This window comes from Pleurodeles waltl, chromosome 12 (assembly GCF_031143425.1).
Source record: "Pleurodeles waltl isolate 20211129_DDA chromosome 12, aPleWal1.hap1.20221129, whole genome shotgun sequence".
NCBI classification, from domain to species: Eukaryota; Metazoa; Chordata; class Amphibia; order Caudata; family Salamandridae; genus Pleurodeles; species Pleurodeles waltl.
In genome coordinates this window covers 97,041,464-97,063,440 of record NC_090451.1, presented here as the reverse complement: position 1 = coordinate 97,063,440, position 21,977 = coordinate 97,041,464, and the positions used below count along the sequence as shown (strand labels likewise).

The window sequence follows — 21,977 nt, the reverse complement described above, 5'->3', positions numbered from 1 at the left end:
GGACACCACTGATCACATCCGATGGGCTACAACATTGTTTGACGTCGCCGAAGTTGCAAATAAGGCCATGGCAATAGCCCTGTTGGATGCGGAGAAGGCATTCAACAGAGTTAGCTGGCATTATCTCTGGAACATCATGGGCTTGCTGGGACTGGGGATGCGATACATCAAGGCAGTTCAAGCTATCTATTGTAAACCGGTGGCCCGGATACAGTTGATGGGAGGACATTCTGGGCTTATACAGATAGAAAGAGGAACTCAGCAAGGATGTCCCTGCTCTCCTCTGTTTTTAGTGCTCTATATTGATCCCTTCATTCTCAAGTTGGAGGCTAATCCAGCTGTACTTCCAGTACAAAGATTTGGCTGGGATACAAAAAATTTCACATACACCGACTATGTGGGAGTCGTTACTACAGACCCTGACTCAGACCTGTGGGCAATAGAGGAAGAAATCGCTAAATTTGGGGAGATCTCAGGATACTCGCTGAACAGTAGTAAAATGCAACTTATAGTGAACCATGGGATTAACACTCAGGATGCTCAGGTGTTTGAGCATGCAGTGTATCTGGGGATCCAAAAAGTTGAATCTGGCCCCAATAGTTGGGAAGGTAAACTAGACTTCGGGACATGGGACAACCTTCGTCTATAATGGGTCATTGTAATATGGTCAAAATTATACTTTTGCCAAAGGTTTTGTATGTCTTCTGTGCAATTTCAGTAGAATTGGAGAGCTCATGATTTAAAATGATGGATTTAATGATCTTCAGATTCATATGGTCCTATGGCAAAACTAGGAGGGCGATTACATTTCTATCTTTGCCCAGAGAACGGGGTGGCTGGACACTTCTGAATTTAAAGCTATGTCAGTTGACAGCTGCCCACCAATATATGAGGCCTCTTATCAATAACCATTACGATGGGTATGGGCTTAATGAGCATGCAGCAGGTATCTATCAGCTGTTAATCGTATCACAGGCTAAGCGTTGCCTTTTGAGGGTAGTAGAACCCAGTAACTACAAAAAGGTCTGATTCAAGTGTTGGGTGCAGCCTTTAAGATCTGGGCAACTTGGTGTTAAAAAGACGGTTTAGGCAGATTTAACTGGTGCACTCAAGTGTGTAGGAATCCATTAATGCCAGATATTTTTCTTGATACTTGTTTGGCAGGATGGCTAAGGCGCAGGGCTGTCAAAACCTGACGATTTTTATCAAGTGTCTCGGGTGGTGTCATTTGAGGAACTCTGGGAAAGATTTGATTTGAATTTTAAAGATTTTTTTTAAATATCTTCAAATTAGTGACTTCTTATATAGGAAAACTGGCGGGCTGCCGGATTTTCAAGGAATTTGATTTTGGATCTAATGATGGGTCCCGAAAAGTGTGCCGTCAGTCAAATATCTCAGATCCTTAACTCTAGTATGCCGGATGAGATGCATTATAGTAAGTAGCAGCAGAGACTTGGGGCTACATGTACGAAGCATTTTGCACATCACAAACAGCGAATCAGGCCGTTTACGACCTGCAAAATGCACTTTGGTATGTTGAAACCATTTTTGCGATTCAGTAAACTATTTACCGAATCGCAAAACGGGATTGTTGAGTTGCAATTAGGAAGGGGTGTTCCCTTCCTAATTGTGAGTTGCAGTCCCATGTATGATTGCTTTGTGACCGCGAATGCGGTCGCAAAACAATCGCAATTGGCACCAGTGTCACACTGGTGCTAACCAATTCGTAAGCGGGAGGGGTCCCCCTGGGACCCCTTCCCCTTTGTGAATGGCAGTAAAAACACTTTTTCAGATCAGGCAGTGGTCCTACGAAAACGTTTCATTTTTTGTTTTTGAAATGCATCTCGTTTTCCTTTAAGGTAACGGGCTGCATTAAAAAAAAAAAAAAAAAACTGCTTTATTTAAAAGCAGTCACAGACATGGTGGTCTGCAGTCTCCAAGAATATTCATTAGGTAGGCCATTTGCGACCCCCTTGCGAATCACAAACCCTGTTATTGACACTGTTCAACACTTCTTTCGTACATGTAGCCCTTGGCTCTGGGGATATCTGTTTTATGAATCCCTTGAACTCAGCCGCAGCTCCTCGGAACTTCAGGCACAACATTGTAAAACCATATTTGGCTTGTATTTTATCCCTGCAAGGATTGCTGAGTGAGGTGGTATGGGGTGGTACGGGGGGGATATGCTGTCTGCGTTGTCAAGTTAGGGAAACGGATTTGATACATATGTTAGCTATTTGTTCTAAGGTGGACCCACTTAAATTAGAGGTCTCCAAATTTTTGGAGGATATTTTAAATATTGCTTTGGGTTCCCCCCCAAATTATGCTTCTAGGGGTAACAGAGGCAGTAGGTGCCACTCTGTGGTGGTGGTGGGGGGGGGGGGGAAGGGAGGGGTGAGTCCTTGCTATTTATCGCTATGTCGGGTTACATATTTGTGTTGCTGAAGCTTGGCTCAATCCCCAGCCCCGTACTTTTCAGCAATGGCAATGACGCTTCTTCTCAGTATATAATTTGGAGATTGCACTTTACGAGCGCAAGGGAAAGGGCAGAAGGGGAAAAGGATTTGGGAACCACTCATAGAATAGGTGCACCGTCAAACGGGACAATTGTCGTCTGTTTAGTCTCCCCCACTTAGACTTTTAAGAGGGGACCTTCTGTTTGATTATAGGATAGTTGACTGCCATCCTAAGCACTTTCATGCACATTAAGCACTTTCACTAATACATGCACTTTAGGTTTTGAAGCGGTGAAAACCAACCGGGCAGTCGTGGGCAGCACTGGTACTGTATGTCTGTGTGATATCGGAGGTATGAGGTTAGCAACTGGAAATTGCTGACAGCCTTTTTCGCACTTTGATTTTATCTGGATATAGAAATGTATCGAAGATTAGAGTTTTGGAAATTCTTAACCCAATTTATCCATTCATTCAGCAGATTTTCTTTAAGCACTTTATTAGTTATACAATTGCACTCATATGATATTCATTGATTAATTCATAATTAAAAAGGGAAGCTCGTCCCACCCTTAGTTCCTCAATAGATTTGATTTGCTGCTGAATGGCTACTAGAAGGACAAACATGGAAACTCCTAAAGCCCTGACACTTTATTTTCACACCAATGCCTTAATGGCCAAGGGTAGCAGACGCAGAGCCTAGCGCACCAAAGAACAGTGCTGGAATAACCTTTACTACCCGATGGTCGCACTGGTGCCATTATAAAGTGGTTTACCTCCAGGCTGGCAGATGTAGGATTTGAAGCGGGCATTTCTGTAGGTGACAAATCAGTCAAACTTGGAAAAATAAATTGTGTAGTATACCAACTCTTTCGAGAAATTGGGCCAGATGTACGTAGCTTTGTATTTGCAATTTCCTTATTGGGAATCTGCGATTCACATTTATGAAATCGCAAACAACGATGTGCTGATGTGTCTCAGACACATCTAGCGATTCCCAGTGGGTTGCAATTGAACCTACCTCATTATTATTCATATGGTCGTTCACAATTTGCGAACCATGCAGAATGGCCAAAAATCACAGGGATGGTGGCCTGCTGAGGTCAGCAGAACAACATGTCTGTGATTCTTTTTTAAATAAAGCATTTTTTTTTATGTATCCCATTTTCCTTGAAGGAATACGGGATGTGCTTCAAAAAGAAAACTGAAAAGATTTATTTTCATTAAAAAAAAAATTTGCACCCACATTCACAATGTGGAAGGAGTCCCTTGCGGGCCCCTTCTCATTAACGAATTGGTTACCACCACCTTGAAGTTGGTGGTAAACTGCAAGCATTTTGCAACCGTTTTTCAGTTGCAAAACATTCTTACATCCCACTGTGAGTCGCTATTAAGAAAGGACATCCTAATACCCAATGCAATCCCTACTTTGCGGTTCGGTAATAGGTTACCGAATAGCAAAATAGGCTTTGTACATAAAAAAAGGCTTTTTTGCAGTCGCAAACGGGTCGATTCTGCAAATCAGGCCAATGGCAAGCACAGAAAAGCTGTGTACATCTGACCTTTAATGTTTATATATAATTTGCAACTTCTGTGACCTGGATTAGTCGCAAAAGCACAATTTTAAATAATGTAACAGTAAATAAATAAGTGCAGTATAAAATTGAAGCAACAAAATAGGGAACCTAAACCGCCTCACTGCGGGGGCTAAGAAATGATTAAACCGCAACATACTTTCAAAAGCTTCCTTCTTCCAGTGCTTACACTCATTGCGTTGCTCTAGATCCTCATTTCTAGAACAGATTATGACTTTGTCTTTTAATCAAACCCCTTCTGAAGGACACTGGACAGTGCATAGCTAATGCTTTTCTTGCGAGTTCTCTCACTAGTTTTAACTCCTAGATGAAGGCAGCTACAGTTCAATCTCATAAAAACCACTTCAGGGAATAGGAAGGACAGTGGGCTATTCCCCAGAGAGCCTCTCCTTGCTGCTCCCAACCCCAGTGCTTTAACCTTGACAATCACAGAATAAACATTTAAAAAAAAAAAATTAAAAAAATTAAAATCAGCTTTTAGTTGCAGTACAGGCATTTATTTTAGTGCCAATTTTGGTCTCTTTTAGGGTTGCTTTTGTGTGAAACATGTTTATCCACAGTTTTTTTTTTTTTGCATATGTCATGTTTTATTATGACACGCAGATCTCTCAATTATCCTTAAAAGAACAAATATCCAAACCGAAAGGACTGTGAATCTGTGTCGGTCACAAACGCCTTAAGAAATGAGAGCCGTGCAGGTTTTGCGTAATTCATTTGCATTTTGTGCAGTTAAGAGTAAATTTGCCCAAATTTGTGTTCTGAAAAAACAGATGTCCATAAACTTCATTCTTCGTGCGGTTGAGTGCACCACTAGCATGCAGCAACCCTCAAAAGAATGAACAGAAGCAACTTCCATCTTTTAGCTCTGAAGGTCACTTAGTGAAAGCTCTAACTGTCCATTCCGCTGAAGGCCGGTGACCGCTCAAGAGGGACTCTTGGCACTTTTTACTTTCCGCTCAAATAGATTTAATGCCTGTAACAGCTTTTCATTGCCCTTTGAATAAACACTTGACTTAAGGATTTGCACCCTCTTTTTTTACCATAGCGGTATTTTGAAAGTTGGGATGGCCTTTTAGATCATCTTCCTTGGTGTTAAGTTCATCGATATTGGCATGGATCCATTTGTTTGGCTTGTCCATCTTCACTGGTGCAATACGAGCTCCCCTTCCCGCATTCCATTATGATACTCTGCGTGGACGTGAAAGGGCAAACATCAAGTGGTTCCTGGCTTGTCTTGACCGACAGTGCCTGAAAAGGCCACGGCCGTTGGATGAGAGAGACAATGTACACTAAGTGACTCTGCCGTCAGTGTTTTCTGATGTGCCTAGCACTCCGGTTTTTTAGTGGCTGCTTGCATCAGTCATGTAGGGCAGTGTAGTCATAACAAAGCATTAAAATGTTTGCTTCTTGCTCGCTGCTCTTGCGTTAGATATGTGAGCAAAGGAGAAAGTATCTTAGAATAGATTTGCACTGTCAAGGACCATGACCTTCACCTCTGATTTTTCTATCCTGTTCTTTGATTTTTCTTGCTGACATTACCGACCTGTTTACCCAGCACTGGTACGTCAGTATTAGAATTCGGCAGATATAGTCAAAAGTTTTTTTAAAAAGTACACACAATACTGAAAAGGAATAATCACCCCTACAAAGACTACTGTTTCTTTGATCCAAAAATTGCATAGTTTGCACCACTGGGCATAGATAACGTTCTTGTCATGACTGCTTAAGAGAATTTGTTCCCAAAAATCAATGATTGTGCCATTGCGGCCGGTCTCTAAGAATGATTTATTGTGCCTAATTTTACACCACCCGTCATGAGCAGGGGTCCTGATACTTAAAGGTGGACCCTGAGTATCCTTTATGGATAGATCATAGCCTTTCTCAATGAAGGGAAGACTGGTTGTCGTCGTCTGCGACCGCTCCCGTTGCAGACCAACTCTTACGCCGAGCTGTTGCTGGGAGTCATTACCACAAGATGCTATGGATTTACCAGATACCAGTGTCAGTGCACTTCAAGTTGTGAATGTGGCTCCACTTACAATTCTGAGGCAAGGGTAACTTAGATTAAATTAACACGAAAGCCCAATAAATGAGGGGATCCACACTTTGACATACATTTATCTTGTCTGCACACAAGCACTCCTCTTACTGACTTTGAAGTCTCCTCATGGACTGTTTGACCATTTCTCACTGGCATTCCATATATATAAATTGTCACCGCAGTGCTTCCCAGGATCATTGCTAAAAAGGCTTCCTGAGCATTTTTCTGAAGATGTCTCCACAATGTCACTAAAGGCTCATTTGCTTTCCGTCGGACTAGAGAGCATCCAGCCCCCTATTGAACATCTGGCCCCTTTATTTCTAACTTGATGCAACTTCATCCCTCACTTTGATTCGCTTAAGATAATCTGTACACAGAAAGGCAACCCTGCTGAGGTATGAGGCTCTGGTGAAAGTATTATTATACACAGGCAAAAAATATTTCAGAGCGCTCCACCGGTTAGTACGATAAGGCCATATTCATGGTAGAAAAGTACTTGTGGCACAGAACAGCCTTTAATGCCAAATCCCATTGCTAAAAATCATTCTCGGGTGTACAGGACTCAACTAACCCTCTGAGGCAAGAGTACTTCAATTTCTTCTCTAGTGCTATCCGAAATCATGACTTTCACTTCACTGGAATCGGCCAAGACCAACGTGTATGACGAGCACAATTTTCCTTTTTTTTCTTTTGAGGTTCTGATTTTGTAGTGTACGTAAAGCCTGGGAGAAACCTCAGCCTGTTCCTGCTTTGTATGAGCTGCTTTTGGGGATCATAAACAACCCCCTTCACCCACTGACCTGTGTTGTATACAGCCTCCCCTACACCAGAAAGCTTGCTTGTACCAGCATCCGCTCAGAAACAGAGACATAGCAACTTCTCTCTCACAAGAGGGGGACACAAAGTGGCTTCATTCTTTCATGCTCAAAGCTGATGCATCAAGTAAATTGGTGTGAAGGGCCACTAACACCACGTGTTTCCTAGAGAGATACCCACGTTTCTAAGAGAGATGCACTTATGGCTGCTGTGGCATTTTCAAGCTGCCAAAACAGCGGCAAAGCCCTTGTTAATTGTGTTCTCTTTAATTAGCACTTGTTTAGCCCACAGTGTATTGGATAGATCACATGATGGCACAGTCGTGGTCTAATAGGCCAAGCAAATGGACCTGGACAGAGTGGACAGGGATACAGTAGTATATTGAAGCCATGCATGGATGAGAACGCTCGGATTCTTAGTGTGATGTCCTGGCTTAGTTCTTGGATATTCCACTTGGATGGCCAAAGACCTTTCATGGGCAATGCAGATAACTCCCTGGAAACGTCCAGTTCTGCTACCAGTGCGCTGGGTTTGGCTTTGCACACAAGAAACTTCTACCTTGAATTCAAATTGAAAAGGCATAGTCACAAGTTCAGAGGTCAGTGATTGCAAAAGTGTTGTCAACAATAACCACGGAGCAGCTCTGAATGCGCTGCCCTGGAGATAGCACGAGTTTGCGGCTGCCCCAAGGGCAGCGATTTCTTCCTGATGGGGCGCACTTTCCATGTTTGCATCCGGTGTACCTGCTTCAAGGTGCGCCGTGGCGCAATCATGAAGAGTGCGCCCTATCTGTAAGACAGACCCTGGCATTTCCGGGGGTCCCTTTATGAAGGTGTTTCGTCATTTCTGGTGAAATAAGAGGATTTATTTGAAACCTGACAAACCTGATTAAAACATTTTCACTAACTTTATAATCGCCTTCAAAATACCAAAAATAAATGTGATCCTGAGTCTTGAAGCAGGCATGTCAGGCCACAGCAAGTCCATTATGCCATCATGTGTCCTTACGCAGCATTATAGGGCCATGACTGCTGGGGCCATTAACCACGCTAAAGGCCACACACCATCCGCAATTATAATGTGACAAGAACTCAACAGTTTCTTCAGTTAATCACCACATTGTAATCAAAATCTAATGTTCGCATCAATTTTTTACAATTTCATTTGGGTGTTTATGTGACGATGAGCAAGCCTGGTGGCAAGGGAGCTTTTCACGTGAAACTTTACACAACACAAGATGAGAAAGCTTGGCGAGGGGGAAGAAATGAGTAAGGGACAGAAGGGTGAAACGTAAGGATGGATTCTCAAGTGTGCTTCTAGTCTTCAGCAGAATTGCATTACGGTTCATTCTGAACTGGTTTACCAGTAGGACAGCAAGTAGCGGGTGAACCTCTGAAGGATGGTTGTAGGGCTTTGGTGCTTGGGTTGGAACAGACCTGTTTCTTTGGCTTGAATCTTTTCCTTCAGAGGCTTTCCAGAGTTAGATGTGGTTGGCTTCTAGTGTTTTGTCGAGCCCTGTCTAGGTGTAGTGCACCGCTGCAGCAGCTAGGAGGCCATGACGTACGTCTTAGTGCCTCTAACATGTCACTTTGAAGTCAGTTTCGAGCTTCCAAGGGCGGCCAATTGTGATCTCTTAGAACGGGTGTGATATGGTCTGATTTGTAAAAACCGAGGCAATTGTACGCGGTGTTACACTGGGCAGTTGAGGAGTGATGGTTGGGTGTGTTCCTGTGTGCCGTCTAGCAGGCAGTCAGTGGGACATATGCGGTGTTACACTGGGCAGTTGAGGAGTGATGGTTGGGTGTGTTCCTGTGTGCCGTCTAGCAGGCAGTCAGTGGGACATATGCGGTGTTACACTGGGCAGTTGAGGAGTGATGGTTGGGTGTGTTCCTGTGTGCCGTCTAGCAGGCAGTCAGTGGGACATATGCGGTGTTACACTGGGCAGTTGAGGAGTGATGGTTGGGTGTGTTCCTGTGTGCCGTCTAGCAGGCAGTCAGTGGCACTCTGAACATGTTCAACATGAAGCTATATGGTTCCATTGGAAAAGCGCCTTTATGTGCTCATTGAACCTTGATGGTGTTGAATTGCTTTGTAAATGTTGTTAAAATGGAGGATAGTTTAGTGAACAGGTAATAAATGAGCACCACTGCCCCAGCCAGTCTCCTCAGTAAGACTCTTTGATGTATTTATTGGTGACACCATTGGGGCTGGCACTTTTCAAGCACATTTCCATTAAAAAGAGTAGTTGCGTTTATTAAACATTAACTTCAGGGCGGTGGTTGTGTCGGAGAAGTTAAGCGTTTTGATTAATGGGGACGGCGGTGACTGATTTACATCCTGTCCCATCGGGCCGCGTCTGGGCAGCTGTCTGCTTCTCTTGGAGGAGCAGCAAATCCAAGACATTAAGGTGCAATAAAAAGGGAATAGAATGTTAATGAGAACTGTCCTAAGGAGGACCGAAGAGCTGGCAGGATTGCGAGACCAAGTCGCTAATGCTTCGTGATGCAGCATTTTTGTTTTTTATTCGTTCTCAAAGGTGGAAGTGGGAAAGAGAGTAGAAGAGTGAATGATGAAAACAAGACGGGAGTGGAAAGATTGAGGGGGAAATAAGTAAAGGTGGATGGGATGAAATAGGAGGATTGCTAGGGAAGAGAATTTAGACTGTTCCAACAGACCTGCTGCGTTACTTGTGGTTGAGGGAGTTGGAGGGTGCATCAGTGATGCACTTTATTCTTTGAATGTTGCTTTATCTGTGGGCCAGACTGACAGCCACCCCTTATATTTACCTATTTGTGCCTTGTCGGTGAGTTTGACTGTTGCATGTTTAGCAATATGGGCATGAGACCAAAGCGGCGACCAGTTGGAGCCGGCTTCGTGGCGGGTGGCCCGGAGGAAGAGCAGCAGAGTTTACAATCCATATAGAATGGCATCCTGAAAGGTGGCTACACCAGAATGCCCTTGTTTGTTTGGCATTGTACTGTACATGTGGCACTCCGCCAGGGCATTGTGCTTGCGCTCTCATGTGCTGGCGTTCGTTCCTTTGATTTTCATTTTAATGATACTATAAATACAACCAGCTCTACTAGTTCTACACTCTTGATGTTTCTGTAAACCTTAACGTGGATAGAGACTTTTCTTCTGGATTTTATCAGCCACGAAAAGCTCAATCTCTGACTCCAAGTGCATTATTTGGAGACAAACTTTCAACTACTTCGAAGGCCCATTCACTTTGGCCAGATGTAGTAGTCTCTATTTTGATCTATTTCTTAATTTTACCAATAGTTCAAGGGGACAGTTAGTCAGACGGTGATCTTCTATTTATTGATGAAAGGATTTTTTGCACATGGACAAAACAAGATAAATCAAGGGACGTTTGTAACCGTTGAAATACATTAACAGGACTAAGGAGAAACATAGGGCTCGAAGCACCAAACCATTTACAGTTTTCCTTGCTTGTACAAATAATAACCAACGTTTTCATAACGCTGTGGTCCAATTTCAGGGGTGTCTAAATGCTGCAAGTAACATGTTAACGTGCAATTCACACATACCACAACAAGTATGTATGGAAGGCCAGCTTACCTGTGCAGCGTTTTCTAATCATAAAATTACAAATTGCTCCCATAAATCTATTTGTTCACCTATAAAAGTCATATTGTGTAATATCATGTGTGAGTAGTTCTGCACCCAGTGCAGACTTTGTTTCCCCCGGAAAGTATGCACACATCAACAGTGAGTTTTTGGATTTTCAGAAAGTTTTCCTTGGCATATTCTGAAAAAGTTCTGAGATTTATTTTCCAATCAAGGTAAAGAATACTTAAGGAATTCCTACAAAATTGTTTGGGTTGTAGGAGTAAGAGGTTCGTTCTCTCTCTCTCTCTCTTTCTCTTTCTCTTTCTCTTTCTCTCTTTCTCTCTTTCTCTCTTTCTCTCTTTCTCTCTCTCTCTCTCTCTCTTTCTCTCTCTCTCTCTTTTTCTCCCTCTCTCTCTTTTTCTCTCTCTCTCTCTTTTTCTCTCTTTTTCTCTCTCTCTCTCTCTCTCTCTCTCTCTCTTTCTCTCTCTCTCTCTTTTTCTCTCTCTCTCTCTTTTTCTCTCTCTCTCTCTTTTTCTCTCTCTCTCTCTTTTTCTCTCTCTCTCTCTTTTTCTCTCTCTCTCTCTCTCTCTCTCTCTCCCTCTCTCTCTCCCTCTCTCCCTCTCTCCCTCCCTCCCTATGAGTACGCTTACACCCCTATGACTTCTGAGGTTTGCTCTTGGAAACATTTGAGAATACCAGAAATTTGAAAAACAAGTAAGCCAATAAGCCTAGATTCTTATTAAATTTCTTTGTGTTGGGCACATTGAGATAGTGTTGGCAATACATTCTAATTACACCCACTCTTTAGAAGTACCCTCTCCGATGTCACAGTCCACACCTTTTATCTCTTTCCTATAAACTTTAAATACCCCCTCTCTGTAATATCTCGGCCAAACAATTCTCACCCCCTAAATAGGGTCCAATAATGAACTATCCATTCACTCCATCTCCCCTTTAAACAGGATTTCTCTATTCACCAATTTAAAGATTGAGGCTTGGAAGGAGGATACATGATTTGTTTCTGTGACACAGGGTGCTTTTTCACGTAAGTAAGATAGCTGGCGTGGGAGTTAGGATTTCAAAGTGATGAGGTGGCTTTGATGTTTTCCAAGAAATCAGTAGAGTCTGCAATGCATGATATGGTTAAATTGGGTCCACAGAAAGCCTTTCCAGCTGTCAGTCAACTTTTAGGATGGGCTCTGAGACGAGATTTGAATATTGTTTTCAGAAATACTTTGATGCATCACAGAACTGGGGTAAAATTCAGATGTTAGTGGTCAGATGAACTCATTGCGAGAACTAGGTTGACAATTAGGCATATTGTTATTTTCGCCTTGGCCCTCTAGTAATTTCATTTTTTGACAAGTGTTTTCATTCTCACATTTTTTTCTTCTTGACGGAATTCTAGAATATACCTTTCTTGTCTACATGAAAAGCGTTTCTCTGCCACTTCAGATGCCGATGCAGGTCTTGTTATTTCTGAAACGATAAAAGTTGTTGCTAGGTTACTGTCTCCAGGAGAAACCGCTCTCTGCTGCCATCCTCGTGGTGTAGATGTTCGTGTGCATTCAAAGGCCTCAGACGAGATTGCCTGCTGGATTGAAGTAGTGTCTATGAAAAGGACTATTTTTAAAGATTTTTCAGACCCAGTTCTGCATCAGTTTTTTCAGACTTTGGTTTTGCATCAGGCCATTTTTTGTCTTTTCTTTTTTAGCTAATGGCCTACCAATGGTAGCAGGCAGAGGACATCATTCGTTTTGTTTAATCCTACTTAACTGGAGACAATGTTTGTTCAGTTTAGCTAATGTAGTATATAGGAATGAAAATACTTTGTGAATGTTGCGCTGTAGATACGTCTAACATACGATTGATGTCTCTTGTACAAATATAATAGTGTTCCAAATTACGTTGAAGTCACATCAGCTATTGTTTAGCCGTATGCAGATCTGAAATTGGTCTTTAAAATGTATGCCTCCGTATATTTTGAGAAAAATATGAAATAAGTTATAGGAAGGAGCATCTTTTTGTTCTGAGGTTTCCTTCTCAACAGCTCACCTCTTTCCCGATAATGGAAATTTCTGAAAACAGGAATCTTTTCTAATAGTGAAAAAGGTACTTTGTTTTCGGCCACATCATACTATGAGCGTCTTTGTTTTTTTTGCTGAAATATTTCTTTATATTTGAAAGTGTTCATACTATGTGTTCTCGTGTTTTAATTTGCGTTCAGCAGTTAGTGTGTCAAAAATTTCCAATTTTACCAGAAAGCTACATTTGACATATATTGACGTGTTCTTGGATTGGTAAATAAAAGTGTGATTAAACGTCTTAATTTCACTGTGATGCTCCTTTTCCAGAACTGATCCTCACTCTGTCCAGCCAAAATATTTAGAGCTCTTCCCAAAGAATCACATTTTGTAGTGGTCATGGTCTCAGAGTGACAATTCATCGAGATTTAAGGCATTCCTTAATTCCACCCTGCACTTATATGGTCAGTTTGTACATTTCAGGTAGCGTTGTAGGCATTTTTCTACCAACATACATTGTGATATTATAGGGTATTTGTATATTTTGAGCACACCAATTATTATTTTTTGTCTAAGAGCTTTGGTGCTGAGCTTGTCTCTGGTTTGTTAGTTTGACTACAGGATTGCAAACTTTGCGACGTGATGCCTGCGGAGATGCCATTGCCAGAGGAGTAAACATGCAGGTCTGTAGGGGAGGTTCTTTTGACGTGCACCATTAAGGAGGTGTGCAGTTGAATTGTGTTTGGCGTCTGTCTGCGTTGTATATCACAGTAGGGTTGCTAATCTTCTGACTTGTCTCCAAACAGAGTTAGCCATGGCCTCGAGCTTCACTGGAGCCAATACCGCAGGACTGCTTAGTACTTTTCAGGAGTATTGGTGGGCAGTTGGGCTGGTGATGGAGGATGCGTTATGCTTCTGTTAGCTCTTGTGTTGTTCCTTGGTTGAGGCCAGCTCTGGCTCATTAGCCTAGTGGTCTGCTCTTTAGATAGGGAGTAGGTCTGCTGCCTAGCTCAGTTATGGTACTCATTCCTTGGCAATGGTCCACACGGCCACCCGTTTGGATGTTTCTCCTTGCCCGTGTTATTTTTGTCATCCCCAGGGCTCCGGTCGTATTTTGTTATATCAGTTGCAATGTGTTTCGTATGATGAAGGGTAAGTAGTAACGCAAACTAGCTTTCACATAATTTTTCTGTTTGATTTGACCTTGATGCTCACCGTTCCTCGGGGGTTCTCTCCCATGAGGCCGAAGTGCTACTTGAAGTACCAATACCGATGCATGGCATTGCATAACTGTACTCACTGGTTGAAAAAGGTTGTAATTTTTTGCCTTGTTTAGAACGTTTCATGGAAGACATTGATTGTTATTTCTTTTTTAGGACAAGGTGCTGCGTATGCTGTACGTTTGGGCATTGTGCAGAGATCAAGATGAACTCGATCCTTATGCTGCCTGGAGGTTACTGGACATTTCAGCTTCCAGCTCAGAACAGATTCTCTGAAAGTGACCACGGGGAAAGACATTTTTTTTAACCTCCTGATCTTACCGTTGCCGCCTCTGCAGCATGGGAGGACCATCTGTGGTGGTCAACACTCTACACAGGTCCATGCAAGAAGGGCCACGGGTCTGGTGCAGAAAGGATGAACAGTTTGTGGTTCCATCACTCTCAGCTGTGCAATGCTCTTAAGGGTCAACTAACGTTTCCGCTAGTCTGAATCTAGGGCCTTCTCCAATACTGCACCTGTGGTAGCAGTCCTGAACTTACGACTACTGATGCAATGAAAGACAGTGGTGTTGCAGAGCTAGCGCTATGTGCTGCTCACGTCAGTTCACCCCACCCACTCTTTTAAAATAAACTCTAAACCATTCATCAAATATAGCTTTGTACCTGAAAAATCTTCTTTTTTTAATTGTTAATTCCGTTTTGTACATTGTGTAACTGTATGTTGCAATCTGGTTGTAATCCCTTTGGAATTGGGCACATTGAGGCAACAAACAACGTTCGTCGGAGCTGATTGCATTTTCTGCTTCTGGGAGTCGGCAGTCCATGTTCAGTGTTCGAGGAAGTTCTACGTGTCCCTTTGTAAGTAAGTTCCAGGATTAGGCCAAACAGTAAGAGCCAAGCTCATTCTAGAACGTCTCTGTTGTAAGCACAGGAACACCGGGGTTGTGTCCATGGAAATGCTAGCGATCGGACTGTAAAACTCAACAAGTATGATGATGGTAATGTCTCCGTAGGTCTGCCTATCTAATTAGCTTACCTAGAGTTTTAAGCCATTTTCGCCATTGTCCTTTTGACGATTTTTGATGAGATATCCCTCTATTAACGAAGTACAATAAGCTTCACCCTCAAGAAATGTTTACATTACAACTTGGTTTCATCACGTAAGGGTAACTTTGTATTTTTGCCATTGATTTCCCGGCATGCAGTATTGTCCTGTGACCTGTCTGTTACCCTAGCAATTGGCTCTTTTAGTTGGTTGCTGTACCTCCGATCCTGCTTCGAGGCACTCACTCTTCCAGAGGATAGGGAACTTTAATTATGAAATGGGGCTAGGCTAAACCCTTATTGGGATGTTCAAGCATTCTGGTTGGTTCTGATGCTTCAGAAGGACATAACATGCTCCAGTATGACACTCTTCAAAATAGTAATGTTGGCCAATACAAGGTGACAACAAAACTCTTCAGCGTGTCTGAAAAATGTCCCACTGGGGCCTCATTTCGACCCCTTAATGTCCACCAAATCCAGATTGGGAGTTTGTTTTGGCATTTGACCCATTTTCACATAATAATTTGGTAAATTGGTAGAAAGTTCGATTTTTGCTAATCGTTTTCCAGATTTAAATTAAACGTTCCTTGACTTATTGTGCAAAATACATATTAAAACTGAAAGTGATCATCAAGGTAAAATTGGTGCCTTATTTGCCTTTTCTTCTTCGTCTGCAGTGACGTTACAGCGAATTAGAGAAAGTGGGCAATCTGCGTTGTGATGCTGCAATCGCATTTGCACACTTTACAGGGCCTTTTCCCCTGCAGCCTTGTGTGTCTGAACTGAGAATCATTCTACCCCAAACATCTCTGTGTCAGGTAGCGTTGGTGGGCAGGTGCGTTAAAACAACGCTGCAGAAGAAAAAAAGCCCGTCCCGAAAGAAATTGTGATTCCCGTGCTTGGAACTTACTTGCACACTCTTGTGGTGATTTTCGGGTAAATCCGGAAATCACAAAAGGTCCATGTCTGTTCTACTTTATTTTAAGTTTCACAATCTGTGTACACGTTATTTTCAAAGCTTACTTTTACAGAGAATTCAATGACAGATTCCTCATTCGTTGAGTTTGTAACATTGTTAGATTTGACAAACATCTTCCGTATTTTCTCTTTACCTTGTATGGAAAATGTTTCCGCAAAATAGATTTATCTCGTACATCATCCTGTGAAAATTGGTAATGGTGACGCACTTTCCCAGATTTTTTTCTCCGCTTACACTTTAGTGGTTAATATTCACGTTTAGTGCAGTTAATATGGAAAAAAAAGCATTCCAGAAGTTTGAGTACCCAAAAGGTTGCAGGTGTTTGCAGGCACATCCCATTGTGTGCACGGATAACTCCCCTGGCACACTCAAGGTATCGCCCTCTTCCTAAGCTAAGTGTCACTAATGCAGAATGTCACCATACAGTGCACAAGCTTCTCAAACGTCCTAAACACCACTGTGGGAGTCGTTTAAATGTTTCTTGCTTTGCACATCTCATTTAAGACTCTACTTATGACTTTTTACGTGCATAGGACACACTTATTGCATCTGACGGGCTTTGTGTTTGTAGGATTGTCCATTCCAGGATCAAATGCTTCTCTAGTTTTATTGAAATGGTGATATATTACATTTCTAATAATGCTGGGGCAACTTAAGCATCCAGTCTTGTCCTGAGCTATTTAATATTGATTGCCACCAGCTTAGATGTCCCTTTCTGTTATATGTCTTCTTTAAAGTGAACGTGTTCAGGATGAAATACTTCCCTTTCTGCCAGCCTTCAGTTTCTGCGGGTGACTGGCTTATCCCTTTCATTGCCAGACTGACACTATTGCTCTTTGATGGTCAACTAATTGAGGAGCAATCTTTAGCTGACTTCGATCCATGGTTTGAAAGGAATACAGGTTTCGTGCAGAAAGACAATTTCACTTAAGCAGAAATCAATTTTCATTTAGAAGATGAAAGCTGAGCAGTCGTTTCTTTGTTCCTTGCACCGCAAGAACATCTCGAGATTAAAGTAAATTAGCTTTTTTCCTTTGATTTGTAAATAATCCCTCTAGTGGGTTCACATCTATTTGTAGATTTCGATGAATCATCTTTAGTGAACTCATACGGCAGGATGTGTTTGTACTGAGACACCTGTAACACTGGCGACTTGCATCTTTTTCTACAAATTTCGATATTTGATGTATGACGAGCCAATTGCTTTAATCTATTAATCCCTTCAGAGATGTCCATAAATATCTTGGTTTAAAAATAAATAAACAATGCTCCAAAGAAGTTCCTTTAGGACTAAAAGATTTGGCAGTAGAAGTCGGACATCTGCCTGTGAATCTGAAAAGCACCAGTCAGCTTGGAAATTCTGTTAATGGAGGATCACAAGACATTCCCGAATGAATGACCAGACTTCGGATCCCTTTCAGAAGCAGATGCTCCACATCGACTCTCCTCTCCTCTCATTCTTCAAACTGCCAAATACAACCTACTCCGCTCCACCCTCCGAGCCTGCCCAAGTGTTGGGTACTTTTAACAAAGCCCTGAATACATGACTTGTACCTGCAGATGATCTGTTCCTCTGTGGCTTGGAAAGGGCCCCTGCTGCTGCCTAACGTTAACCAGCCGGCCAATGAACTCTGGCTGTCTCATAACTAGTTGTGTCAGCCTCGAGCCGGTTCAGTTCCGATTTGTGCTCAAGGTGCCAAAATATGAACCACCTAACCCAGGCGGGAGAGCTTTTCTGACGGTAGAAATATTATTGGTTAGTGTGGGTTAAGTTCAGCTCCACTACTTTTTTTTTTGCAAAGCAGGGGTGCGAGTTAATTGGTGAATTAATATAAGGCTATTCTCACCTAGCCCACCCACATTAAATATGGCTCTTTTTTCCCTAAACTTGTGATGTGAATACCTGGGTATTATTACTTCCCTTAGTTTCAGTTTCTGTGCTCTAGTGCCACATGGCAGGCTGGAAGACCTTTCTTTAAGCATGTTATCAGAAGGAGAACATGACCAGCACCAAGCGTTTATTTAAATTTGTATTAATATATTTGATAAAGTGCATATAAACAAAAGGCATAAAACTGTAAGGTCAGACGCATCAGCGCCTTTGGAAAAGCCAGCTGGCCACCCACCTATTGAAAGAAGCCCCTAGCCAACTAAGAAGATATAAAAAGCCAAGTTTTAACATGCATAAGAAACAGAAGCTTTGAATCAAACATCCTAATAGGCTCAGGAAGGCTGTACCTGCCACTACCGAGAGCGCCCCCCCCCCCAATCTGGTTTCATGAAACCTGGGGATAACAACTTTTCTTTGTCCCACAGATCCTGCTAGAAGTATACCAGCTAAAAGCAGACCTGAGGTAGTCTGCGCCTCCCTGGTGGAGAGATTTATGCACTAGACTTTTCAATTTAAAGTTTACTCTCTTCCTAACTGGAAGCCAGTAGAGGGACCTCAGGCCCTCCCTGACAGGGTATGCTTTCAACAGGCCTAGAACCAATCTAGCGACAGTGTTTAGTAACTTCACATGCCCAGTCCCTACAACTCACTAGCTTACCTGGTGCAAACCCTCATGTTTCCCTGTTTTTGGCTGATTCATATCAACTAGAATCGTATTTGTAGTCTTGAACTGCTTTTTTGTGGGTTTGGGTCTAAGCACTTTCAATTCCAGGCTTTGCTAAGAAGTAGAAGATACTTCTCTTTTTATTTATAGCTTAATTCTTGTACCCCTTTCCATTTCAATTTAGGTGGTAGGCACTTGACTATAGGCCGGCTTCATTACTTGCATTGTAGGAAACATTCAGTTTAGAAACCTTATCCTTTAAAACACCTTCCTATGTAGGACCATCCAGTTGTTCATTGCAGGGATCTCTGGAGATCAAACACGGCTTAGAGAGACCTACTACTAGGATGGGTAATGGATTAACAACGGTCATTAATAGCTTTTGGAGAGCTGCACCCATTATTATTAAAATTATTTTTAATAATAGTAGTAATAATACATTTGTAAAGTTTCCCTATTGCTCTTACCTGGTGTCCTTGCAGTGAGGACTGTCCTGGAACCATTCAAGCTGGTTTTATATCCCTGCAGCTAACTGTCAGGTCTATAGCTGTTCTTGAGATTAAGAAAGGATTGTATTGTGATCGCAGTGAGAGGGAGGTTGCTCAAATGCGTGGCAGTGGAAAAGGAAAAAGTATGACCACCTTGCAGAGATTTACATATATTGGGCGGAAACAAAAGAGCAACCGAGATTGAGCTCAAACAGTGTGCTTGTGTATAGTATTTAAGGTACTGTTCAAGAAAAACAAGTCCCCTACACATACGGCTCCACACCCAGAGCAAGGAGATCGAAAAGTTGCTTGTCTGATGCCAGGAGTCCACTGAAGTAGTTTTTAGGTGGCCTGAGAGAGGGTAATTCCAATTGCCTCAAAGAAATTTGGGATCATATTCAACACTGAAGGCAGGTACTTTGCAAGAATTGCCTAATTTCTGAAATGAAGAAATGATGGACCCGTCAGCCAGCATGGTTTGTGCAAGAGCAGAGTTATTTACGTATGGGTTTTCAAATCGAATAAGCAAGTGGGTGTACAGTGACTGACTTGAGAAATAAGTGTGAGAGAGCCCTATCAAAGGTCCTGTATTTGTGACTAAGCCTCATTACAAGGCTGGCTGTCTTAAGACCACCAGCCTCGTGGTGGTGGTCAAGACCGCCCTGCCGTGGCAGTCCAACTGCCACATGAAGGCCCTGGTGGTCAGACCGCCAGGGTTCCACCGTCTCCGCCGGGATCAGTGATCCTGATGGGTTGACATTGGGTGGAGGTCGCAGGCTGCCAGGGTAGCGCTGAATGCAGCGCTGCCCTACGGATTACGACCTTGTTCTCCGCCAGCCCTTTCATGGCACTTTCACCATCATGAAAAGGCTGGTGGAGAACAGGTGCAGGGGGGCAAAGGGGGGGGGGGGGCTGCATGGGCATTGCAGGGGTCTCCCAGCACAGCACTCTCGAAGTGTTCACTGTCTGCTGTGCAGACAGTGAACATTGCGACGGTGCTGGTGCACCCTGCAGGTGACAGCATTGCTGCTGGCTGGATTTCGAGCCGGAGTCAATGCTGCTGCCTGTTTCCCGCTAGACTGACAGGTGGAAACCTCGGTTTCCGCCCATCAGCCTAGGAGGAAACTCCTAATCGGTCTGGCGGGGTGGTCGCTACTATGGCAGTAGCCACCCTGTCGGGAGTTTGGTGGACAGGTTATCCCAACTGTCAAACTCATAACTAGGCCCTAAGTGAGCCAAGGGGGTGGCCATAGCAATCCATCAGCGCTCCACTGATGCTCACATAAGGACCTCCAGCAACAAAAACATCTGGTCAAAGCAAACATTGAATAAAAAGGGAGAAGTTGAAAAAAGAGGGAGACCATGCAAATGCTACCAATATCGGCCATATATCATTTAGATGGTTAAACATTAAGGCTTGGTAGACCATGTCTGTGCCATTCTGGACACTGCAAAAATTAGTTTCCAGGAGCAATTTCAAGTGTGAGTGCACTACCCAGTCTGCAGACAAAAATTTAACTATTTAAGGGGCTTAAATCAGTCTGTACTCTTAAAAATCTAGTGTATTCCATAATGCTGAGGTGCAGGTCTACATTCCATGTCAAATGCTGATAAAAGTGTGACAGGTTAATAAACAAATCCCACATGAAGGTCAATAATGTGCTGCTTGGGCTGACCTCTACTGAAAGATACATCAACAGTAGTTCTCTGGCTTTTAACATACGTTGCTACATACCCTCCTACCCTAATAAATCAGAATGCATAAGCTTTTACCAGAGACAATTATAAAGCATGCTGAAAACAGGAAATTTTCAATATAGAAATTATCCCTCATGCAAATGTGCAAGGAGTTATGATCAAACATTTTAACATGGTGAAAAATACACTGATGCTTTAAGTCACCCCACCCCACACAGACACGCACATCCTCCCCCCACCCTCTCGCTCTCTCTTTTTCTCTCTGAAACAGCCTTCTGCATACATTATACACAAAATGACTTCTGATTGACTGCTTAAATCTGGCACAACTACTGCAATTAGTGTATACTGAAAGCACATCCTTAGGACAAGTTATGTTTGACTTTTAGGCTCAAGGGAACTTCTGGCATCACTGCATTCTAAAGCAATTAATCTTTTTTATTTATACAAGATAAACCCTGTCCACGCTCCCTGTTTCAGATAAAATGTTTCAACCTGATTTTGGCATGCATACAATCTGAAACTGACGTTCTCACAATAGTGGAACACTAGGTATTGAACCAACAGATTATAGTTCCTCTTCTGATTCATGTGAATTAGACAATCCCCAGTGCTTATCTATCTATGAGACAGTGCCATCAAAAGGAAAGCTGTTGCAACACCAACTTTGAAAAAGTAAAAATTTGAAAGACATAGCACAGTCATTTTATGCGCCATTTTACATTATAATCATAAGTATGCACACTTAATGTGTAATTAACATTATGATGATGTACGGTAAATGTTAAATGACTTTTTAAAATTACTACATTTGAAGAATATAACTTAAAAATAATATATGTACATTCCTTTATTAGTTATAAAAACAGTTTTAAAAATACAACTAAAATATAAACGCATGAGATAAAATGTTTAAGCGTAAGTTATAAAGTACAATGAATATATTACACAATAATCAAGCAAACGTGGAAATACATACATGGTGCATGGTCATATATACTATTCTAACTCCAATCCGAGAGACATTGAAGAAAGTGCATGCCTTCAGGGTGTTCGGATAAAATAAAACAAGATAATATAAATTCACATACAAAATATGTTATGATAAACGTATTTATTTAGTTATATTTTAACCTTCTTTTAAATAAACACTAACATCACTTTTCTCTGATATACTTCACATCCCACAAATAAAGACAATTAAATAATTATAATATGAAGCATGTAAAGAAATATCAATGTTAACCTTTACAAGTATAACTTATTAAACAACGGACAGTAATTAATATACATTTTAAAATGGCGAATTTACCCGAACCTCTACAGAGGCTTAGTCCAAAAAAAACAAAAAAACCTTTCAACAAATATACATAAATATTGTCATAATTTTTTTGTTAATTAAAATTGCACATTTAGGAAAAAACTAATTAAACATCTGCATAAATAATACATTGATGTATTAATATCACTTAATATGTACTCTATGTAAAG

At 42.0% G+C, this 21,977-nt stretch overlaps 1 protein-coding gene across 2 annotated transcripts in view; it reads left to right on the top strand.

Annotated features, from left to right (window-relative positions):
- TIMM44 (translocase of inner mitochondrial membrane 44) overlaps nt 1-14,372 on the top strand; it is a 121,813-nt gene extending 107,441 nt beyond the window's left edge. For both annotated transcript variants that reach the window (XM_069216762.1, XM_069216763.1), the window contains exon 13: nt 13,879-14,372. In XM_069216762.1, the coding sequence (XP_069072863.1) occupies nt 13,879-13,998 (120 nt within the window). In that variant the 3' untranslated portion in view covers nt 13,999-14,372. The remainder of the gene's footprint in view (nt 1-13,878) is intronic.
- Nucleotides 14,373-21,977: the final 7,605 nt, after the last annotated feature.